We start from the raw sequence: 25,387 nt of genomic DNA, 5'->3' as shown, positions 1-25,387 counted from the left end.
CGAGATATATATATATTTTTTTTTTACCTTTGTTGGCGGTGGCACTCTCAGCTTGCAATGAAACTCACACACAAGGTGTTGACCTTGTGTGCGAGTTTCATTGCAAACTGAAAGTGCCGCCGCCAGCAAAGTATTATAGAGGGAGGTCTGCAAGGGCTTATCCGGGAGGGCACCAAGTGGTCAGTGCCCTGCCCTAAAATAAAAAAACAGTGAACACTAAATAGGTATACATAGCTAGCAATTTTGGAAGTTATACAGACGTATTGAGGTTTGGTTTCAGTGGATTTATCTGTGGCTATTATAGATATCTGTTGGGTGGTGAAATAGCTGACCATGTGCTGTAATACTATTGATCATTTATCCACGAGTTGCAAGCTGTAGGTACAAACCAGTAGTTTCATCAAAAATGGTCAGCTGAGAAATCCACAGAGCTGTATATCAGTCAGGGGCATAAACTGCTCATCCAACACTACTTATTGTGCAGGATCAATCAATTAATTAGCCTTTACAGCTTGTACTGAATGGTTCTATGGTTAAGCAGATCGACGATGTCTAGACAATCACGTGGTTGAAGACGAATAGTAAGATGGGTCTTGTAAGATGCCTAAAATGGTCATTAGAGGTCATTTTTAATATATTTTATTTAGTCACAGCCCCTAGGGTTCAGCAACCAAACCAGTTTCTAAAACTGAATACGTACAGACTTATTACATTGGCCTTTACATTTTATTTTTGTACACCACCAGCCATTCCCCCGCAACAGAGCTTTAGGGCACACGTTACATCTGCCCCACCTGCAGTGCAAATGGTTTTGACCATCTGAGAATAGGGTTACCACCTAGTCCCTTTAATTCCGGACACATGTTAATTACACAGGTTCTGTGGCAGTTTAAAATCAGGTGAAGTGGAGTCTTGAAGTCAGCCAGCCACAGAACCTGTGTAATTAATATGTGTCCGGAATTAAAAGGAATAGGTGGTAACCCTATCTGAGAAGGAATTTGCCACTAAGAGTGAACTAGAATAAGGCCCTTAGACCAGTGAAAAGTGCATGTATGTGATATATATTATATATACACAGCAGATGGCCCCGGCAGGGAATGACTATGACACGGCACTCACGGGTCTTTGCAAAAAGGATTTAATATAACGACAATGTTTCGGGGGTACCTTGCCCCATCTCCAGGTTACAGTGTACTGTTACCTGAAGACAGGGACAAGGCCCCCTCAAAACGTTGTTGTTACATTAAATCCTTTTTGCAAAGACCCGTAAGTGCCGTATCGTGGTCATCCCCTGCCGGGGCCATCTGCTGTATAAATTCATTCAACGAAGGCACCAGGGCACGTGTGATTTGGTTGTGGAGTGCCAGCTCGCAGTAATGAGTATAACAATTTTACTGAATGATAAAAGCTCACGTACACAGAGTGAGCTGATATGTCTATCAATTTGTTAACTAATTAGTGTAATCAGAAGAGCACTGACTATATATACTTACCTGTGACACCATTGGACACACCTCCTGACGAAGTCCATCATGACCAAATGCATTGAGGGTGTGTGTTCCTGTTGAGCTGGTGGTCCCATCCCCTGATATGACTGAGCTTGACCGTGCAGAGTTGGTGCCATCCTGCTAATTACAGCTGCAGAAGCCGCCTTGCCGGGGAAATCGTAGTGTGCCGAATGACGGACGTTGGTGATACTACCGTATACTGATCTTTTTAAACCTCTGTGTACGTGAGCTTTTATCATTCAGTAAAATTGTTATACTCATTACTTAAAAGTGCGCCTCCTCCCATTTCCTTTTTCTCTCACACACACAATAATGTAAAAGTGCCACTTTATACAACGAAGGTTAGTGGTACATTACAGCAAGTGCTGCATTGTTCCTTAGAACCAGGGCACCAGAACAGTCCAGGTGTTAGCCATATCCCTGCTTGTGCACAGATGGTATAATCACACTGACTGGGGTAGTTTTTAAGCCACCTGAGCATAAGCAGGGATCTCCACGTAACCTGCACTATTGGGTGTCTTGAGGACCGCGCTTGGGAACTGTCAGCAATGCCCGCTGCAGAGAACCGCTTTCCCATCACTGACAACAGAGCGGGGGGCAAGCACAGCAATACCTGGGCTCCAACGGCTCTTCCCATCTCCCCACCTCCGGCCCAGCTTCTTACTGCCTCCTGAGGGTAATAGCTATGGCCCCAGCCGGCCGCCTCCTCGCCCTCTTGCCGGGACGCCGCCTCCCCGCCGGTGTAGTAGCCGCTGCCATCCCCGGTTCTGTGCGCAGCCGACATAGGACTAGCGGTAGGCAGCAGCCGCGCAAAGTCACACACGCCAACTGCGCAGGCGCGACGCTGCATGGCAACCGGGAGCCAGCCAATCGCAGACGCCGGGGATGACGGCTAGCCAATAAGGTGGGAGCATGTGCGTATTTCCACGCCTGCTAAGGTTTCAGGTAACCAATAGGAATAGCCGTCATTACTTTCGCACAAGTGATGACCTCACATGCCCTTACAGTGACTTTGTCCAATCAGGAGTTACGTTATTTGCGCATGCTCCTTACTTACGCGTCCTCCGTGACCACGCCCCATTCATGAACAATCTGCCAATGAGGAGCAATCATTTACGAACAGCACATTAATGACTGATAGATCTTTAGCCACGCCCCCTAAGCCTGACCGGCCTGTCAGTGGGGATGAAGGCGTTACCACCGCGTTATATGACGGCTACAAGCGGCCCCCGCGCCGCCGGAAGTTGCCCTTCAAAGATGGCGCGATTTCCGGTTATCTGGTTTGCGTGGGGTTCGGCGTGAAGAATTGCCCCGCGGAGGGGCGGGAAAGACCATGAACTACATGCCGGGGACCGCCAGCCTCATAGAGGATATAGACAGTCAGTATGCCTTTGTAACGTGTAAAGACATGCACCTGTCCTTATACATGCCCTGTAGTGTCATGACCTGGTTTGCTCATCATGCTTGTCCTGTAGCGTTGATATGCACTTGCCCTCATAAATGCCCTACAGCATGTCATGACGTGCACCTGCCATCATACGTGCCTTATCGCGTGTCATGACCTGCACCTGGCCTCCTACTTCTTGCCCTGTAATGTTACCTGCATCTACCCTCTTGCTTGTCCAGTAATCTGTCCTTACCTGCTTTTTTGCGTTCTGCTGGGCTCTTATGTTTCCCTACACCTTTCCTCATTTGTGCTCTGTAGTGTCATGACTTGTGCATTCAATAAATTAGGTTGTTCTGATTATTGGCACATCGGCCCAATAACTATAGTTTTACCTAGTTTGAGTCTCCCCATTGCTCATATGTTATCAGCATGTTTTTTGCACGCACAAGGGTAGATTTATTAAGCTCGGTGAAGTGATAGTGTCTGGATTTTATCACCGGCCAATCAGCTACTACCTGTCAGTTTTCTAACCAAGCCTTTAACTTCAGCTAGGAGCTTAATAAATCTGCCCCTAATCTCAGCAGTTGATGATTTTGCCCTATCTATAGTGGAATTTGGAGATGGGCCTTGTGTTTTGGATGTTATGCTAACCCTTAATGATCACTTAGTGGGCTTAGAACATGTCTTACTATTGCTTGTGAGAAGTGAAGACCACCTATGTGCAGGGGATAGTAAGTTGTTCCCCAAAGGTTATGTAATGATGGCTGTGATCAAGGAACAGGTTGTATCCAGTTTGGCCAAATATGTACATGCTTATACAGTTGGATTTTTCTGGCTTTCTTGGGATACGGCTGTGGTCCTATTAGTTTAATTTACAAATATGACCAATATAACTTCAGATGAGTGCTGTGGAAAGGAGAATAAATGCTGATGCTGTAGCACACGGTTGGCTGAAACTACTTTTTTAACAATGTTATCTTTTTCCAAGAGTTGTATGTTTAGAGCTGGAAAGTTCCATAGATTAAGTGCTGCATATACTAGTGTATGGCTTATGGTGTGTACACACGGTCAGATGTGCCTTAAGATCCTATCCACGATCCGATGCCGACTATATCATCAACATCGGAAAGGAAATCGGACCGTGTGTCCACACTATAATGGTGTGTACACACGTTATGCTGTGTACACACGGTCCGATTTCCTTTCCGATGTTGATGATATAGTCAACATCGGATCGGCATCGGATGCAGATTGCAAGGGTTTTAACCCTTGCAATCCCGATCCGATCCCGATGCGCGTTCACGTATTGGAAGCCAGAAAGTCTTGGCTGCCTTGTCTATATAGTGCAGATCTGCACTATATAGTCAAGATAGGATGCAAATCGGATGTGCCTTAAGATCCTATCCACGATCCTATCTGATCAGTTCGTGGATAGGATCTTAAGGCACATCTAATGGTGCCCACAAACGCACCGATTTCAGGGCTATGCGTTTTTGGCTGTACAATGGTTCTTTACAATTTTTCTGCCAGAATTAAGCATGACCCGATGTGATGGTTATTTTGCTGTCTGCGATGCGATGCTGTGCGATTTAAGCACATTTTTTCACTGGCTTTTTCTGACCTTTATTTTGTTCGAGTTCACATGTTTTAAACCTGCAATAAAGTTGTTGATAACAATTTGTATGTAATTATTTCCCAAAAAAACCCCAAAACCATCGTATAGCATCGGCTCGTATGCCTGTATAATGCTGAGCCCGATGCTATGCGATAATGTCCAAAAAAGTACCTGCTGCACATACTTTTTTGGACATCTAAAATCGGCCCCCGGGAACGCGCATAGCACAGCATTGCGTCGCACACGCCGCACGAATACACCCCGATAATTGTACGCACGATGCGTTTTGTACTTTAAAAGTACAAAACGCGTTCTAAAATCGGTGCGTGTGTGGGCTGCATAACGTGTGTACACACCATTAGATGTGCCTTAAGATCCTATCCACGATCTGATCCGATGTTGACTATATCGTCAACATCGGAAAGGAAATCAGACCGTGTGTACACAGCATAAGAATGCTGCTGTGCAGGAGTGTGTTTCATCCGATCAGTGATCTGCTGAGGTTGTTTTGACTGAGTATATTATGGGGAGACTGCAGTGAAGCTAACCCAGGGTGTATCCAAGCCATTCTGAGCAGAGGTTTAGGGTTGACGGGTGCAATAATTAGATGGCATGTGTGCAGAATTCGGTGTTTACATAGTAATGTTTCTGGCTGAAATACCAACTCTTTAGGCTGCATACTGGTCCAGTAAATCATGCCAGAATCTGATATCTATTCAATAGACATTTGTCAGGGTTAGTTACGGTTGTGTTTCAAAAGTGGAAATGATGGGGAAATTAATTTCACTTCTAGGCTTTACCTGTGATTGAAGGACTTATATTAATGGTCTACAGCACCAGAGCTCTAACAAGCTGTTCATATTTTTTTCTTTTTCTTTTTTCTTTAAGAAAAACATTTGGTCCTTCTCCGAGATGGAAGAACTCTTATTGGATATTTGAGAAGCATTGACCAGTTTGGTGAGTTATCGGATTTGAATGGAAGGTATTTGTTAGGAAGAGCAGGGTTTTTTTTTTGCAAAGAATGGTCCATTACATTTAGATACTTGTCCTTCCATGTAAAGGGTTAATATATGATTAAATACAAGGGTATTCAACATGCTGCTGTGGAACTACACATCCCAGCATAACCTGTCCCAAACTTGCTATTAGGGCATGTTAAATCTGTGTCAGGGAATGCTGGGATTCTTAGGTCCTCACCAGCTGGAGCAACACATTTTGAATAACTTTAATACACACCTGGCGGCTAATCACCACAGCCAGGCCAGTTGCTGACTGTAGTTAATGCACCTGCTGCAATGCAAATGAGAGGACATTACCTTTTTCATGCAAACTGAACCAATCTTTGCATTTTGAAAATCTGCTCTTCCTGTTTACATTGTATTTACATTGTTGGTGTGTAGCACCCTTATCTGTCACAAGATGGCAGTGTCGTGCAAAACTTTTGCATGTTCTGTGACTGAAACTTAAAACAATATCTGTAGTTATTTTACCTGTGTCTCGGAAGTGGCATTAGATTTCATAATGGATCAGTTTGCCTACATTTGCTTTCACTACGGTCTTGATTGTAAGATTTGAATAATGTAGCTGAAATCCTATTGCTACAAGGCATGTGATAACAGTAGGGTTCACTAGGATTTTTTTGGTGTAGGGTGGTCTGTGAGGGCCCACTTTAGTTTTAAAGGGAAACATTCTGAACTCTAGACTACTGGTGTGTGGCATATTATGAATGTGGGTTCCATTTGACCAATCCACAGGCACCATTAACCCCTTCACTGGTAATACCGAGAATTTTCTGGGATATGCATTAATGCCCAGGCTGGCAAGCCCGGAAAATTCTCGGGATTGCCAGTGATTAGCGCCGGGACTCGCTGCTGAACTCGGGCAGCTTCAGCGCCGGCTCCCTCTCCTCCGCTGTGCCCCCGGCTCACCCCGCCCCCCTCCGGCTGTTCTATTACAGCCTGCGGCGCCGGGTCGCCGCATGTAATGACCATTAATTTAATAAGGGTGATTGACAGAGAGCTCTTGGTTACTGCGGTGATATTAGGACGCCCTTGCTTGGTTTATTGCTAGTTCTTCGCTTGTGGGGGTTTATGGGAATATTGTCTGGGCTCCATCACGCAGATTCCTGACTTGCATAGGTTATCAGGTGACGGTTCAGTTTTATTTTTTTAGGTGGACCATACAGCTATTGATCATATGGGTGTAAGTCATTACTTTGCATGGGGGATGTCCACTGACCAAAGTTGCACCTACTACATAATTTTACTTGAAATGTGCTTAAGTGAAACAAATAGATCTCAATGCAAATGCCGCTAGGAAAATTCTTTGTTCTTGCTGAAAGTTAAACATTTGTTATGCAAATCTCACAATTTCCTGTACATAGCTATATTAATATTTCATGGCCATATATGGACCTGCTCAGCGGACTGTGGCTGTAGCTAATATTACTGTAATGCACTATTGGCACTAATCTGTTCTGATTCCTCATGATCCGACAGGAGAAAGCGATTTCTGGGCACAGTATGGATTTGGTACCTGATAAACCAGGTTGTCATTGGTCCCCTCACATATACAGACTGTCTGGCAGATATTTAACTGCTCTGTCAAGGGGATCCCTGGGGAAAAAGGGGTCAAAAGTCACAATAGCTTGTACCCAGCAATGGGCGGCACACCGGTTTATAAATGCACTGCAGTGGTTTCTGGGGATGTAGTATTGATAAATACTCAGCAAGCTCTCAGAGGGAAATCATAGTAGTTTTGTGTTATTATGGTGAGGATATTGGAAAGCAAACTTATGGACCGCAAATCAGACTAACGTCTCACATTATGTTCCCCCAGCTAACCTTGTGCTGCACCAGACTGTGGAAAGGATCCACGTTGGGAAGAAATATGGGGATATCCCCAGAGGGATATTTGTTGTCAGAGGAGAGAATGTGGTCCTGCTTGGAGAGATTGTGAGTACACCTATTGCCTCTATCACACTGGTGATAATAGGGTTAGTAACGTGTGTGTGCTCACACATAAAGGCAAACCTAAGGCCTATAGCATAACTGCATCCCAAAAGGTAATCCCTACTGGGACTAGTATTTAGTAGCAAATGACCACTATATGGTTGCATGTCTTATGTGGGAAGACCCTCATATGCGCATGTAATATCTATAGCTCATCCACTAGGCTTCACTGGAGAGAGATAAAATCCACATACCCAAAGGTGGCATATACCTTATTTTCAGGTGTAATTATAAAGATATTTTTTTCATCGCACATCTACAATACACTGCCCACACAGTGCTTAATAGAACCTTTATTGGTTACAACACTGTATCAAATCAGTAGTACAAAAGTTACAATTCACTTGCTGAAGCTGATACAAATATCAGGCTGAGCTGGAAGATATCAATAAATAGGCAGCTTGACAAAAGAATAAATGATTTCTCAACACTTTTTTACTATATGTACCTGTGACCTGGCTGGAAACCATACGATTATCACTGTTGATACATGAGACGCAAACTGAAGCATTTATTTTAACAATAACAGAAATCTGTGCATTGAAACACCCACACTAGCATTTTATGAATTTATGTACTGTAAGTCATGTATGTACGTGTGTTTTTATATTTTCATATTTTACAATAACTAAAAAGTTACATTTTAGTAGTACCTCCCGTTTAATTTGGTGCACCGCACAGCGACAAATCTCTTCTTCTTGGTCATTGTAAACCTTGTTCAGTGGTAGCACACCCCAATAGCCCCCAGTACTGTGAATAAACCGCACAAGGGCAACAAGGGGGCCTACGTATCATACGAATAACAAACTTACAAACCATCTGATCTTGTGCGACTAACCATCCAGGCCACAAATGTTGGTAGAATATTTACTTCAGCACTGTGTGCAGATAGACCACGCCCTTGGGCAATATACTGGGTTACTAGGCAAACATAGTGCCGTCATAGCATAAGTAACCCTATTGTGCAAGGCAAAGTGCTACCTTACAGGCCACCACCACCCTGCTTATGCTGAGCCAATAACCTTTCCCTTCTCATAATGCCGACTAATAAGAAGCAGAGACTTTCTAGTTGGAAATACAGGGTAACACTCAGTGCTCAAGAAAAACCTAGAAGTTCTGTCATGACCTGTCACCTGTGACTTCTCCTGCTCCTAAAGTAGAAAACAGATGGCTATAACTGGGAGTCTGCACAAGACTTGATGTAGTTGCTTCGGTCAGCCATGAAGTTGTAATTGACTGTTGGAAAATGAGCACATTAGAGTGACTGACATTGTACTTTGGCATGCAATGTGCCACAGAAACTATTTTAACTGTGTAATCAGGCAATTGAGTACAGTGTCTGTTGGTGGACAAATGTTCCCTATAACCAAAGCAGTCAGTATTGATAAATAACCCTTTGTGTCCTCGATCATAAAATAGACATGTCGCATCCATGAAAGTGTTGTGGGCCATTAATGCATTAGGACAAATAGTTTTTCATGCTAGTCCATTACCATGCTGACACTGGGCATATGTTGGCGTTGTTGGACCTGTCTGCGAGTAAGGCTGGCAATCTGCTCTCTTGCACATGGCAGTATGTCAGATAAAGGCTAACAACTGGTTAGGGAGAATCAGGGTTATGTTTGCAAACATTTGGCCTTACCCTTGCTATCTCTGCTTAATGTACCCTCACAGGATCTGGAGAAGGAGAGCGACACGCCGTTACTTCAGGTGTCCATAGAGGAGATCTTGGAGGAGCAGAGAGTAGAGCAGGAAAAGAAGCAGGAAGCAGAAAAGGTCAAAGTGCAGGCGCTGAAGGAGCGAGGTTTGTCTATTCCCAGAGCCGACACGCTGGATGAATACTGAACTTGGCTGAAAGTGCCTCCGGATGTTTCTACACAGTTATACATGTCCTGGGTGGACTTTTTCTTGTTTTGCTTTTCCCATCTGGACATGTGTGTTGCAGCCGCACTGTACGTTAATCCCAGGTTCAGTTTGGTAAATGGTGCAGGTTTGCGCATAGTGATGATGCCCATAGCACTTATGTTCCAGGATCACTGGGTTTGGGGAAGAAGCCCCATTGAACACTTTTTTTTTTTTTAAGTCTGCTTTTATTTTCTAATTGATGTGCTGCTTCTGTTTATTATGTAATAGAATCACACTAAACACATTTGATTTATATCTGTGTTTTTTATGAGTTTAAAGTGCAAAAATCTATGGCTGTGATATGGGAAGCAGAGGCAGCCATTTTGTGGCCTAGATCAAGCATCAATTGCTTCAGTGAGCTCTATAGTCCTGGACTGTAGAGGGTGGTCTACACTGGATATACGGGAGTGGTAGATCTTGGCCTACTGAGCTTTTGTCTAGAATGTCACAGTAGGTTACCTCATGTTACTAGACCTATAATGCTGGTATGGGAGTTTGTAAATGGGGTAATTCCCAAAGTGCGACTCTTTACTCAGGTGTTACTGTCAGGTGGCTTCTTTTTTCCTTAATTTTGCATCACATTTTTTCAGCAAGTATGGTTTCCCTGACCACTAGTTAAGCTCAGACCATCAATCTTTAACCTGGCTATTAACTGGCACTGGAAGCCATGCCCACTGGTTCCCACAAACCTTTATACCGTGACACAATTGGTCACACATACACAATGCATCTGTGTATTTCCCCTTTCACATCGCATAATAACCTGTGTAATTGCTGGGTTGAGGTGTAGCGTGAAAGCGCCAAAATGTGTAACCTGGCATTTCAACCTGGGTTAAACAGTACACTTGGCATACTAAAATAGTGTGCCGGGGTTAGCGAGTGCAGCAAGACAAAAAAGGTGAAAAACCCCAAATTGCCATTTGGCTGTCGAACTTCCCCATGTTGACCTAATGACCCTGTCAACCTAACCCCATGTTGACCTTTATACATGTCGACCTAGTTGCTGTCTATCCATTGATCCATACCCATTTTTTGTAGTGTACTTTCAAAATGGCAAATGATGATGAGGTGGTGAGGGAGCGTTTGAGCAGAACTGGAGAAGCGAATCACAGGCACTGTTAAAGATGCCACTACATCACAAAGATGCTTTCAGCCTCTGGTTTCAACTGGACCTAACAGCAGCTAATTGATACATTAGAGGCCCTTAAGGAAAAGTGCTTTCCTTAAACGTCATCCATGTGAGCCAAAAATGTCAATTTTGAAATCGCATAATGTTTAACATGAGGGACCCCAAGTTCAGTGTGCACGACACTAACCCGGGTTGAAAATGCAATGTGACAGACTCTGAGCTGCTTCTGACCCCGCATCAAAAGCCAGGTCCAACCGGGAATTGCGATCTGAAAGTGGTATGTTACCTATGCTGTAGTAAGGAGCAGACTACTTAACCCTACCTGCGGAGTACCGTTCTGAGCATCACATTATGGCACAGTGAACTCTTTCCCACAGTGCTTTGCTCTTTAGCACTTTGATTTGTTTACTGTACATTTAAGTAAAGGTGGCCAAACATCTACAGATCGATTGTCAGATTGGTCTGGTTGGAACAAAACCTGGTAATGGATGAGTGACAGTTTTGGCAGTTTTCCAGCAATTCAAAGCAAATGTTCAACTGTTATTAACCCCTTCAGGTTTTTTTTAAGGAGTGCTCCCCACTGGGCGAGGTTTTTTATGGGGAGCACTCCCTAAAAAAAAAACCCACCACACTTTACCTGGGTCTGGGCAGCGCCGCTGAACTGTGAATCAGCCGCTGCCCGGCCCTGCTCCCGGCAGCCGGCTTGTCATAAGCCGGCGCCAGACAGGTCAATAGAAAAGCCGGTGATTGAACTCAGCAGCGATGCCCGGTTCTAAACAGTGGCAATCCTGAGAATTTTCTGGACTTGCCAGACTGGGCACTGAGGCACAGCCCGGAAAATTCTGGGGATTGCCACTGAAGGGGTTAAAGGTGCCTATTAACTGAGGCGATTTGGTCTGATTTCAGCCGATTGCGACCATTCTGCCCGTTAAAACGGACTAAGTCGCCTCTCCCTGACATGCCTTCGGGTCCAATGCCCGGTCCCGTGTGCATTGGACCTGCTGCCTGTCCGACCACCCGTCCTGGGACCTCCCTCCTGGCGGTGGGAAGCAGGGACGCATGCGATGCGATCACAACGGATCACATGCGTCCCTGCCGCCGGGTAGGTCCTGGTGGCTTGCCAGGGTATCGGGTGTCCAAACACTGCTGCGAGACGTCGCAGCAGTATATGGGCACCTTTACTCTCATCCATTACCAGGTTTTTGTTCCAACCAGCCCAATCTGACAATTGATCTGTAGATGTATGGCCACCTTTATTCCCCACATCTTTATGCTGCAAGCTACAACCCTATTACTGTGTGCCGTGTAGTCCTATGGATTCCATTGCTACATGTTCATAGCCTGTATATCTCAGTACAGTAATAATTGCTGCTAGCCATGGCGGTGCTGAGCTGTTGGGGTTTCTGGTTCAAATGCAGCAGGTAGGGACCCCCTCAAACTTCTGTGTGCTAATATTGTGTATTAGCCTAGACCATTGGGTTGGAGGGAAAGGGGTTCTCTCCGTGAATAATAAGCAGTTTGTGACAAAGGTCATTGGGCCTTCCAGTCATTCTGCACCCCTCTCATTCTGTGTTATTTGATGAAAGCTGTCCCTGGGGTAAGAGGCCTGTAGTGCAACTGCTACTTGGGATCTCGCACAGCAGCGGGCCGGGTAAGAGGCCTGTAGTGCAACTGCTACTTGGGATCTCGCACAGCAGCGGGCCGGGTAAGAGGCCTGTAGTGCAACTGCTACTTGGGATCTCGCACAGCAGCGGGCCGGGTAAGAGGCCTGTAGTGCAACTGCTACTTGGGATCTCGCACAGCAGCGGGCCGGGTAAGAGGCCTGCAGTGCAACTGCTACTTGGGATCTCGCACAGCAGCGGGCCGGGTAAGAGGCCTGCAGTGCAACTGCTACTTGGGATCTCGCACAGTAGCGGGCCGGGTAAGAGGCCTGTAGTGTAACTGCTACTTGAGATCTCGCACAGCAGTAGGCCGGGTAAGAGGCCTGTAGTGTAACTGTTACTTGGGATCTCGCACAGCAGCGGGCCGGGTAAGAGGCCTGTAGTGTAACTGCTACTTGAGATCTCGCACAGCAGTAGGCCGGGTAAGAGGCCTGTAGTGTAACTGCTACTTGAGAGCTCGCACAGCAGCGGGCCGGGTAAGAGGCCTGTAGTGTAACTGCTACTTGGGCTCTCATACAGCAGCATGGGAATGACTGTTATGGCTCTATGCTGTTGCTGGATGACATCTTGTAGTCCTTAGTGCTGGCTTACGTAGTCCTACAGTCGTGCTATGACTTGTACCGCTGTAGGGTTGTTCCCAGAGTGGACAGAACTAGTCTCTGGCTTGAGCTGTTACTGCACATGGTGACATAACTGTGCTGTGGTTGAGGATTATGCAAGCAACACTATTGACGTTAAGATAATATCTGGAGTATATATATATATTTATGTTTTGGAGGGGGGGGGGTTGTCTTTAAAATTATCTTGACACTTTGAGCTTAATTTAGAAAGCTATGTGTCCATGATTGACTGACTGTATCTTAAGTGCTATTGAATGGCATCCATTTGTCGGTAAGACCAGTTTTACTATGTTTGCCTTCTATATATAGTTGTGCCGGAAGGTTTGTTATGTGTAGCGTACATCTGATTACAGGCTGGAATGCGGCAGTGTACTGAGCACTGGCTCAGCTGGTTCGGCAGGGATTGTACTTGTCCTGTTAGTAGGAAATGATCATGGTCACAAGGAGTTTATGTAGCTGGGCTTCTGCTCCTCTCAGGGGCTGATCTGGTCACACACTGTCACTTGTAGTTGCTTAGAAATGGTCATTATCCCAGTTACACCAATCCCACTGCTTGTCACATGGGACCATATCTGGCACATGGCAGTTGATAAGCTCTTGCACTGGAGTTCATGGACATCTGTGGAGCACATGGCATTCCCCTCAGTGTGTAGACTTGCAGATAGCTCTCAGGCATAAGTGTCGGTGGGGAAATATTGTGTAGATGAGGAACTGTGGGGGGGAATTAAAACTGGTTCTGGTGTAGCTCCTGCTTGCAATTTTACTCTCCTATTAGGAACACTAACATATGCTATGAGATGCCTGGTGTTCAGTGACCTTTACCCTCTACCCGATAATGGGACAATAGCTTTATTCTGTTGCACATGTGTCCTGCATATCATTCAGAAACTTTGCACATGTAGATTTAAACTTTTTTTTTTTTTTTCATTGGTTGTGTAGTTAATGGAGTGGAAATGGCACGAAACTGATAACTGTAGCAGAGGTTGCAGCACATTACGTAACAATAACACCCTGGGCGTTGGTTGGAGGCTGTATCTTTAGTAAATCGTACTGAAGGGAATATTACCTTCTAAGAATCTGCTGCTTGCTTAGAAATTTGCCCAAGAAGAAAGCTACTGTAGGCGACCCTGGTGCTAGATGAACGGGTCACCCCAATGGTGCTTACCACGTAGGAGCTGTCCATCGCCTTTTGGGAAGAAATATAATCTGGCAATAATTGGGAGCGCTGATGGGTGCAAAATGTATATTTTATTCATGTGTAAATTTGCCAGTAGCCAAAGAAATTCAGTAACAGCAATATGACAGAAGCGAGCTGCTAGACTTCCACTAAGCTTCCTGGTCAACGTGATATATAAATAGATATAGTAATTACTCCTCACGTCTATAAGGTGAAGTACCACCACTGACCACTAGAAGCCAATCAATGGACCAAATTACTCCTTTGTGTGCTAAAAGAAGTCATAACAGAAAATGCAAGCAATTTTGGCAGGGACACTGATCCGTTGCGAACTTGCTGGATATAAAGAGGGAGCTGTGCAGACAGAGATTTCAGGTAGGACCAGATAGGGAATGGGGATGGGGTGGAGAGGTTGTGGGATAAAAACTGTCACAGCTCAAAGTGAAAGTACATTGCAGAGGCATTTTACTGACTGATAACTAACATATATAGATAGAGGCGCATGGTTAGCATTACTGCCTCACAGTGCTGAGGTCATGGGTTCGATCCCCACCATGGCCCTAACTGTGCAGAGTTTGTATATTCTCCCTGTGCTTTCGTGGGTTTACTCCGAGTACTCAGGTTTCCTCCCACAATCCAAAAATATACAGATAGGTTAATTGACTTCCAACAAAATTAACCCTAGAATGAATGTGTGCGCATGTGGTAGGCAATATAGATTGTAAGCTCCACTGGGGCAGGGCCTGATGTGAATGTTCAACTATACTCTGTAAAGCGCTGCGGAATCTGTGTGCGCTGTATAAGAAACTGTTAATAAATAAATAATATTCTAACACTGGAGTAATAGTATAATTAAATCCTCTGGCAAGAGTGGGCAGAGAATCTTTGTATATAGAAATGGGTTGTGACTGTATTTTCAGCAGGTCTGTCTCTGATCCAATTTGCATAGGACCGTGCGTTAGTTTTGATGTTAATTGCCTCTGATTTGGCCACTTTTCTCCCATTTTCTCTGCCCGATACTTGGGAGTCATGAGGCTAAAGTGCACTTTTGTAAGGGGGCCTATAGAGTCCAGGATTGGCACCTTCCGCAACCAACGCTGGTTTATTTTTTCCCTTTTTTTGTGTTACATTGCTCCTTTTATTGAATTGTGTTTTATGCTTATTTTTTTTATTTCTTTGCTACTGGAAAATTTAAATGTAATACAAATTATTTTTTGTACTCCATCAGCACTCCAAAGTGGGTAGACTTAACTAATGGTAGTGGACACAGTGATTCGAGCAGCGCCAGCTCCAAGTGCCTACCCCGCCCCTGATGATGCTCTGCTACCCCACCCCACCCCACCCCCACATGACATCAATGGACTGGCAATATTACTGGTTGGATGAAGAATCCAGAATCCACAAAATGCCAGGTCGCATGGAGACTGAACAGTTTAGAACTGGGGTAGCCAACCCTAGTCCTCGAGAGCTACCAGCAGTGCATGTTTTGCAGGTCTCCTCACAGAATCACAAGTGAGCTAATTAGCTCCACCTGTGAATCTTTTAAAATTTGTCAGTGATTAATGAGTGCAGCTGTGCAGCAGCTAGGTTGTCTGGAAAATGTGAACTGTTGGTAGCTCTCGAGGGCTAGGGTTGGCTACCACTGGTTTAGAACATGGGTCTTCAAACTGTGGCACTCCAGATGTTGTGAAACTACACATCCCAGAAGGCCTTGCCACAGTTTTGATATTAGGGCATGCTAAAACTATGGCAAGGCATGCTGGGATGTGTAGTTTCACAACAGCTGGAGGGCCGCAGGTTGAACATGCCTGGTTTAAAAGGTCCGGTGCGGCCTGCATTTTGTGATGTGAAAGCAGTAGTAAAGATGCGTGCTAAGCGAATTTGCTAAGCTATTTAGGGTAGGTGATTTCGCTGTGTTCAGATCGCTCATGGTCCATACTCAAGCAGTGATTTGAGCTAAGCAATTTTACTTAAGCAAAAAAGAGAATGAAAAATCCACTCTTCTTTAACATGCATCAAATTCTGCAATCTCCATTCTGCCACTGAGAGTGCACAGGTAGTCCACCAATGCTTAGTGGCACTCCTAATGACACCACCTGGAAAGTTGTATTCCTCACTGCAACCAGCTGGCTGGCAGAGGCTACTGTAACAAATGGGACTACTTATGTGCTGGTTGTAAATCTTTTGTCATGGATGAATGGGATTAAGCCATAGTTTAAAGTGGAATTAGAAGTAGATACACCAGATCTTAGAAAAGAAAATCAGGAAGTTCCAGACACCAGTAACAATAGTGAAGCTGGAGTTTTGAGGGAGATGGGAGTTGTACATATCCTAAATAGGGGCCTGATTCAGAGGAGTACATTGTGGTGAAGTCACAAGCCAATGTCTGATGGTTTAAGTCTGGACATGTGCCTGCACTGCACGTGTCTTGTTGGAAGTTAAGATGCGTACACACGTCCAGATTTTCTGTCTGATCTATCTGGTGGGAACAAAAACCTGGAAATGTATGGGAGCAGCTGACAATCAAAAAATTGTTCCCAAACACTTGAAACAGACATCGATCAGTCAGATAAATTGTTTAATCATTCTGATATAACAAATTTATCAAAGCATAGATTTTTTTCTCTGTTTTGCTGCATTTGGGTGGAAATTGTTGATTGTCAGTTGCTCCCATACATTTCCAGGTTTTTGTTCCCACCAGATAGATCAGACAGAAAATCTGGACGTGTGTACGCATCTTTACTGCTCGGAGATGTAGACCACATTTCTATGTGCAGTGTGGAATTCAGTGTGTGCTCCTGGGAGGAAAAAGGGAGTGGCTAGCCAGACACAGGCATGCCTGGGCACTCCATGGTCAAATGGGGAAACTCTGCCTGAAAAAGGGATTGTGCACCGAGGCAAGTGGGCAATTTGGTATGGAAAACATTGGTTGTTTCTTATATAGCGCACACAGATTCCGCTGCACTTTACAGAGAATATTTGAACATTCACATCAGTCCCTGCCCCAGTGGAGCTTACAATCTATATTCCCTACCACATGTACACGCGCACACACACGGATATTCTAGGGTTAATTTTGTTAGGAGCCAAATAACCTACCAGTATATTTTTGGATTGTGGGAGGAAACCCATGCAATGGCATAAAGTGAAAGGTAGAACCGCTGGTTTACATTACTTCCTATAATAGTGAAAATATCTAATACCCCCTTCACAATTTTGACGGACAGTAAGTTGGATTTTCGGAGTGGTAACTGGATGTTTTCTGGGAGTGTAAGAAAAATGCAAGTGTGTGCCGGTATTTTTAGGGGGGGTCTATGATGTCAGTGCTGGCCTTGATCAGAACTTTGTGCGTGCCTATGCAAAAATCCGGGTTATTAGGGCTGGTGTACAGGGGTGTTACTGATGGAACCATTACTTTATCTTCATTGTGCTGCAGTGCCAGCTGGTCAGCCAAAGCCTCCTTCAGATGCCACAATCAGATCCTGCATGCCTTTGTTACATGCACATGGGCGGTATGACTGGTGAGTCCCTGAGCTCCCACACGTGTGTGTTTAGCAGCATCACAATGGGAGTTACATGTGTATTAGCCTAGGGCGCCGGAACCTTTAATCAGGCCCTTAGCATTAGGTTGCTACAATCACCAGTTTTGTGTCCTATTTTCTGGGGTAACCAGTTCCACCCAGAGTAACCATACACAGTGCCCCCAGGACAGCGGTCTCACCTGACACCTGGATTATATAACTCATGTGAGTTACTTCCCAAAATGTCTGCACCAATCCTGCATTATGCTTACAGTGCAGGTTTTCTCCTTTATGTCTGTGTGGCTTGTTTATTGCTGTGTTACACAAGTCTTCTGTGCCATGTTCCTGGCTTTTGGTGACTAAAATGCATCTATTCATGATAGTCAGGGGGGGGATTCCCAACTGCCCCACACCGCGAGACACTGCCGGCCCTGGGCGGGAAGTGGAAATGTCGCCCAAAAAAAAGACGTTCACATGGAAAGCGGGACAGTTGGGAGTTATGAAGATAGCATTTGGAGCATTTCCTAAGGTGACATAGGGGGTCAGAGCATTTTTCCAAGGGGTACGCCCTGGTCACTTATACCCCCTAGCGACCTCATTGTACACAGGTGCAGCACCAGTGTTTGGGATGAGATCATGCTGTCTGCTGTAAACTGGTCCTAGGTGACCTGTGTTCTCTGAACTCTTGCTAGCAAAGCTGGATTTCTGGGTCTCTGGACCAAGGTTTAGATGTTTCCACTGACTAAAAATTCTGTTTGATGCGTTTTCATGTGCAATAATCCCAGGATTTTCACCTCCATGGAGAAGCAGTATCAGTGACTCAAGCGCCGTCTTTGAGTATCATGGAGTTATTTGCTAATTAAGCATTGGGGGAAGTGCAATTGAAATGTTAGTCGCACTGGATCTCGCTGTGTCCACAGGGTAATGCACATTAGCATTATGTTAACTATTAATATTCATAAATAATTCAAATATAAAGCTCTTCCTAGGATAACTGACCAAACAACTTTAGGAATGCTTAAACTGCTAACTACTCCTCACCTCTATGATGTGTAATACCGCCACTGACCCCTAGAGGCCACTCGACAGAACAAATTACTCCTTTGTGTGTTAAAAGATGTCAACAGAAAGTGAAAGCAATTTATGCTGGGACACTGATCTGTTTCAACATGGCTGAAAATCGGAGCAGGAGCTTTGAAGACAGAGATTGGCAGTAAGAGCAGACAGGGACTGTGGGTGGGGTGGGGAGTTTGTGGGATAAAAACATGTTATTTTGACAGGCTTTTAACTAGTATTATTTAAATCAGCCAAACTAGATACAGTAGACTCTGTGGAAATGACAGGAGCAGAGTTTTGAAGGCTAAAATCACACTGCACCAAGTCTGAGAGTGACACCCGGGTGCAACCCACACCCCTTTTCTGACACCCCTGGCTGATGGAGCAGTGCTCAGAACCACAGGTGCAGTTGCACTGTCGACGAACATTGAGGCCAGAGCAGGGGCGTCTCAGAGCTTGTACTTGCCATCATACACAGGTGCACAAGGGGAAATCAAATAAATAAATGGGCCTGATGCTGTATGCAATTTAAAAAAAAAGGTTATATTTCCACTTATCATCACCAGTGTGTACTTGCACCCAGGACCTCCGAGAGGTATGCCAGGCCTCGGTAACATTTTGTGGGTGTGGCCTAAAATGCCCCTAAATCTTTTAAGTTGGTGAAAAAAAGGGGGGGGGGGAGGGCACCCTGCAGCAAGCCTGGGCCCAGGTAATTAGAACCCGCTTACCCCCCCTCTTGGTGGCCCTGCTTGCACCTACCCTATGCATGCCTTCCAACTTTCCTCACCCTTAATTTGGGACTTGCCGTGCTAAAGGTATGGGTGGAGCTACTGCTTGGGTGGGCGTGGTATATCACAGCAACTCCCATTTTTGGCATTTTCAGGGGCATGCACAGCCCTCACCTTACAGCTGGGCAACCCCCACTGTGCATTCCCTCCTCCCTGCACTGAAAAGATGCAGAGAGGAGGGAGTCACGCTGTAATTGGGACAATTGGGTGGTATGCCTATATGAGATTCAAATCATATGCATTATGTATTTATGCATATAGCCGCATTTATTGGTAAATTTACTAAATCTCTTAAAAATGAAAAGTGGGGATGTTGTGTTATTCATGTGTGTCCCTTAGCAAAGACAAGATCTGACATCCCTGCTCACTGCTTTCAATTGGTAGTCCAGGACCTGTAGAATGCAGTGACAAGCACCAGCATAGGCTCATGAACACTATTGTCAAAGGTACTGCGCATACCCCCAGCTTTTATGGGCTCCATCGGCTGCAGACTATAGAAGCTGCCTAGGACTACACAGCGTGGCAGGGAGTGGCTTCCTACAAGAAGCCAGCTCTCTACCATTGCAGCCCATACTGGCAGTCCTGGACGGAGAGAAGACCTCCCAATAGGGCTGCCTTACCGTGGGTGACTGGCACAATAGTGAAGTCACTGTAGCCACAGTGAAGCCAGTGCAGTCTCATGGACTGCATCTGGCTTCACTGATACCCCTTTCACACCAGCCTAAATTCCCGGGTTGGGCTCGGGAAAAATCCACGACTAGTGCTGGTGTGTAAGGTTTCCGGGCCAAAATCCTGGGAAAATTTCCATTGATTTCAACCCTGCTATGCAGCAGGGTTGTTCCTGAGTTCAACCTGGGGTCCTTGTCGGTGTTAAAGGGGTAGGGGTACTCACCCGGGTTGCCGGTCCTAGGTACGTGCTGTCAGACGGGGATCCAAACAGGCGGCGTATGTAAATGACACAGCTCTCCGGCGCCCTTACTGCAGCCTATGAGCTGCGTCATCTGCGCCCGCCATCTGACCTGTCACATACCTCCCAACTTTTTGAAGGGGGTGATCCCGAAAAGTGTGCGTGGCCTTTGAAAAGGCTGCCCATTTTCTGACACTGCGATACTGAATAGACGCTGTGCGCATTGCGCATAGCGTCTATTCTTGTCAGACTGGGAGGACTCCCGACTGCCCCCGACTGGGCTTGGAGGTATGTCAGACTGGGAGGACTCCCGACTGCCCCCGACTGGGCTTGGAGGTATGCTGTCATCCAAGCCCGCCGCCTGTGTTTATCCCAGGCCTGCACCGAGGACCAGCAACCCGGGGCGAGTACTCTCTGTCTACTGGTCCCCACCTCCTTCCTGCCTCCTTCACACACCAGAAAAAGCAGGGACTGTGCTGGAGTGAAAGGGGCCAACCTTTCTGGGCCATATTCCCGGGTGGGTCGCTGCATTTTCTGGTGTGAAAGGGGTATAAAGCTGAGCAAGATGGGAGATTTTACTGGGGGCTGCAGCCCTGCAGCACATATCTTAAAACCACCACTGCATCTGATGGTGTTATGATGGTACCTCCCCAAATTCCATCCACAGGAAGCAAAGCTGCATTAAAAAAAAAATTGATACAATGGTCAGTTACCATCACAGTGAAAGATTAGATGGTGGGCTTCCGATGTCCATCCCTAGGTATGACTGGAAAGGGGTGATGCTGAGGGGTAAATTTACTAACAGGTTAGGAGGTTCTGTTGAAGATTAGATGTTGCCAATAGCAACCAATTAGATTAGATCTAATATCTAATAAAAGATACTTGGTAAATAAGAAGTAGTTCCTGATTGGTTACTAAGGGCAACATCCCATCTTCAATAGAAATCCCCTTAAATGTATCCCTAAGAGGGGGCAGTGTATGAGAGCTCCCCACAGCAGTCAGTAACTAGCTCAGTCTGCATTCTTTTACATTTACATTACAATTTACTACTACTGCGGAACTACATTTCCCGTCATCCTCCGCAGTAGCAGGCTGTAGGAGTCCCTGAATGACGTCAGACAGTAGGCTCCGCCCGCTGTGGGCCGCTCTGTGGATGCAGCAGCATCAGCGCTCGCCTTCTCCAGTCCCATGTTACTTCCTGCTGCCCCGGGGATCCGCAGGCGTGGGGGGGCCCCCAGCATCGCTACCACCGTCCCGAGTCGGAGCACAACGTAAGGAGTCCTGACCTTCGCACGCAGCCCTGTGACCGCCGCGGACGCCCGCTACTGCTGCTGGCTATGGGGCTCCCTCCTCCGCCTGCACATAACTTGTTTCCCCGGAATCTGTGCAGCCCGAGGGCCTGTCCCTGAGCCATCGCCCCTCGGTAACCCCTGCCGCCCGGTGCTCCCCTCTGCCAATGTACTAGCTTGCAGCCGGAGACCGGCCAACATGATGCGGGATCTACATTGCATGTGACCCTGCTGCCCCCCATTCATGTCCTGCTCATCCTGATATTCCCACTATAGACATATATATTCTTATTATTGCAGACATTACGGATAGTAACTTGGACCAGATCCATCTATTTTTCTCAGGGGAACCCCCCTCCCCCCACTCCCATCTATATATACACATATATTCTGATTTTTTTTTAAGCCTACTCCGTCCATTTTCTATGAATTCCTGCAGCCATTGCACCAGCTCATGAGAATAAATTGGAGCCATAGAACCCACATTTCATGCCCGCTGCGGCTGGCATTACCCAGCATATAACACTATTCCCAATGAGCATTGCCCCGTATGGTGAGTGACTCTCCAGACAAGCATCTAAATCCAGGAAATAATGGAGCTAGAGAATATAGTGGCCAACACCGTCCTGCTGAAAGCCAGGGAAGGTAAGCGCTGTTACTGGGCACTTTCATTCATGTTGTTGGGAATCTGTACCTCTAAATAGGGTTTTATTTAAAATTGTTTATTTAAGCTGGGTACACATTAGATTAGGCAGTGTGTACCCAGTGTGATATTGGGAGCGATGGAACCCGGCGGGGCAGCCTCTATCGGTGAGTGGATGTATACTCCCTAATGACGAGTAACATTTGGGTGCACCGAACATTTTTTGTTTTTCAGGCCACCTGTGGATCTATAGTAGGAATGAATGCAGCAGGTTTGAAAATATGACCGTAATGAGCTGTGCACCAGCTAGGTGATCTGGAAACTATGGACTGTTGGTAGATCTCGAGGACCAGTTTGGTCACCTCTGCACTAACGGGTATAGTAAAAGATATCGCTTAGAAAGGGCTCCCGTGCATCATTAACGAACCCTACCGTCCGCTGAACATGCAGGTCAATTTTGCTATATAGCCAACAACCTGCATATTTAGTGAGGTCACTGAGCGATATCGTTTACCAATATCAATCAGTGTCTATGCTCAATATCGTCCATCCGCGGCCTATATTATCAACGGTTGTGGTATGACTTACGACCTGTGGCATCCTGAGGTCGAAAACGGGGGCAAGCACAAAGAGGCCCCTTGCGGGCTTGGTGGCTTGCTTCGCCACAGCTTCAAGGATAGCCCCTGTTAGTCGGGATCCCACCCTGTCGGGTAGTCATCTGGCACCCATTATCAACATCCAGATTTGTGCATGGGGTAGTGTTCAATCTAGCACCCGCCATCTTTGAAAACCCATGCAGTTCCTCTTCCCTGCCTGGGGTGTCGCTGTCTGCTGTGGTGTTTCTAGCACAGGCCTGGTTTGCATATCAGTGCTGGTATACAGACCACACTGTGCTAGAAGCACTACAGCAGACAGCGACACCCAAGGCAAGGAAGAGAAACTGCATGGGTTTTCAAAGACAGCGGGTTCTAGAATGAACACTACATGGGGCTTTAGCTTACATGATCAATAGTATTATCCCTTGTGTCTTGTCTTATACATCTTTAAATGATTTGTTATATGGTTGCTACTTGTGAATAATAAACCTTACTGACCATGTGGTGTGAGTAGGGGAATTTGGTTCTATGGTTGTTTAACCATGGACCGTCTGATGAAGAAGCAGCTGATGGAATGGGCGCTGTATAACTTTGATGTGTTCAATCATTTACTGTACGTGCCCTGTAAAGATGTCCTTTTGAAATAAACGTAGTTAAAATTATGCCCGGTACACACCAGGGCGACCCACTCACGATGTGCACAGTGAGCGGGTTCCGATCCGATGGCGACCCGCACCCGGGTGTATGGTCGTTTTCAGATCCTACCTGCTGCAGGTAGGATCTGAATACCGACCGACCCGCAGGGCCGCGCATCGGATTGGGATCGGACCAGAACAGGCAAAAAAGGGCCCAATATACATCCAGTCGGTCGGATTGGATCTAGATTGATGGGATTGGGTCCTTGTCGTTCTGGTGCATTAGTGTATAGAGGAATGTGTGTGGGATTACATAAATGCAGACTTGACTTTGCATTGCTTCATTTGGACTTGTTTTTTTAAAGCAATCATATACGATATGTTGCTATACAGTGAGGACTAAAGGCCCCCATACATTAGGCCGACTTGTCCTAGGGACAAGTCGGACCCAATTTACCTGCGAGCCGCCCGGCAGCTCCCCGGGAGGCTCACATACAATTTGGCACTTGATGTGCCATTTTTTACATGGGATAAATCGCATGCGATTTATCCCATGTTAAAAAAAACCCGGGGAGCTGCAGGGCGGTGAGGAGTAGTGGGGGCGGGCAGCGGCGGCTGCGGTGGTGGGGGCGGGCGGCGGGTGCGGTGAGCGCTGCTGACCTGGCCGGGCAGTGTACTTACTTACATAGCAGCAGCGGGGACGGGCAGCGCAGTGGCGGCTATTATATTTTGAAAATACTTGTCAAATGACCGGCCGCTCTCTGATTGGCCGGAGAGCTCTCAGCCAATCAGAGAGCGGCCGGTCATTTGACAAGTATTTTAAAAATATAATAGCCGCCACTGCGCTGCCCGTCCCCGCTGCTGCTATTTAGTACACTGCCCGGCCAGGTCAGCAGCGCTCACCGCACCCGCCGCCCGCCCCCACCACCGCTGGCCGCTGCCCGCACGCACCACCGCCCGGCCAGGTCAGTCAGCCGTTGCTCCGGGACCCGCTGCCCGCCCGGTGTCTGCATGCATATGCCTGTCAGGTGGCAGGCATATGCATACAGGGAGGTCGGACGTGATCGTATGTACAGACCGTCCGACCTCCCTGATCCGGTCCGATGCGCACGGGACCGCGCATCGGATCAGATCAGATATCACACACATACGATTTTGGGCCGATTTCATCCGATTATCGGCACCAAGTGCCGAAATCGGATGAAATCGGACCAAAATCGCATAGTGTATGGGGGCCTTTATATTGCAGACACTTCACATTTAGCCCTTTGAATGCCAAGTTAAGTTGTCAAAATCGGTGTGAAAATTCCCAAGCAAACATTTGTATTCATCATAGTGACCTGTAATGTTTACCTTATATAAGACATATAATCTTTTTTACACAACATTTGTATTTGAATTTATATAACAAATGTGAGCGACGTTGGCATTTTTAGCGGATATTTTGCACATCACTCACAGATGTTGGCACTCAAGAGGTTAATACTTTAATACCGGTATATTATCTGTATTTTATGAGGGCGCAAGGCCTAAGGAAACTCACACTTTCATGGAGATCTGAACTTTGAATGCTAAATTTGCTAAGTAAAACCTAAGGATTTATTTAGCAAGTGTATCCACCTACACTCCCTACAGCCATTATCTATGTATACTCAGTAAGACTTATATGCTACCATCTTTATGGGGTCCGGTCACTTCGCAATCCAGGCCTAGGTTGGAAAACAGACCCAGATGACCTTTTTTGTGCCAAGGGCCATTTGGGGAAAAAAATCCTTCAGGGGCCATATGTAAAAATGTAACTTACAAACTGTGCTGCTGCAGCAGCCGTCCCACGCTCCGGCGGCTGCCGCTGAATAGGACTGACAGTCTCCGGCTGCTGTTGATTAAGAGGAATCTCGCAAGAACTACCAACCTCTCACGAGAATTCCCCTGTACTTGA

At 46.2% G+C, this 25,387-nt stretch overlaps 3 protein-coding genes across 4 annotated transcripts in view; 2 read left to right on the top strand and 1 right to left on the bottom strand.

Moving 5' to 3' along the window:
• Positions 1-2,373, bottom strand: part of BAG4 (BAG cochaperone 4) — a 23,554-nt gene extending 21,181 nt beyond the window's left edge. Inside the window, exon 1 of the mRNA XM_083184908.1 lies at positions 2,122-2,373. Within this exon, the coding sequence (XP_083041034.1) occupies positions 2,122-2,358 (237 nt within the window). The 5' untranslated portion in view covers positions 2,359-2,373. The remainder of the gene's footprint in view (positions 1-2,121) is intronic.
• A 314-nt stretch (positions 2,374-2,687) lies between these two features.
• Positions 2,688-9,679, top strand: LSM1 (LSM1 homolog, mRNA degradation associated). The gene is made up of 4 exons (XM_083184909.1): positions 2,688-2,887; positions 5,399-5,467; positions 7,349-7,464; positions 9,196-9,679. The coding sequence occupies exons 1-4, from the start codon at positions 2,842-2,844 to the stop codon at positions 9,364-9,366; spliced, it is 402 nt and encodes a 133-aa protein (XP_083041035.1). The 5' UTR covers positions 2,688-2,841; the 3' UTR covers positions 9,367-9,679.
• An 11,727-nt stretch (positions 9,680-21,406) lies between these two features.
• Positions 21,407-25,387, top strand: part of LOC146075559 (G protein-coupled receptor kinase 5-like) — a 45,391-nt gene continuing 41,410 nt past the window's right edge. Inside the window, exon 1 of one of the 2 annotated variants that reach the window (XM_083184907.1) lies at positions 21,407-22,219. In XM_083184907.1, coding sequence (XP_083041033.1) covers positions 22,168-22,219 — 52 coding nt within the window. In that variant the 5' untranslated portion in view covers positions 21,407-22,167. The remainder of the gene's footprint in view (positions 22,220-25,387) is intronic. The other variant, XM_083184906.1, reaches the window with a different exon arrangement.

This window comes from Crinia signifera, chromosome 4 (assembly GCF_055691185.1).
Source record: "Crinia signifera chromosome 4, ASM5569118v1, whole genome shotgun sequence".
NCBI classification, from domain to species: Eukaryota; Metazoa; Chordata; class Amphibia; order Anura; family Myobatrachidae; genus Crinia; species Crinia signifera.
Note: the sequence above shows the minus strand (reverse complement) of the source record. Positions and strands in the feature narration are given on the sequence as shown.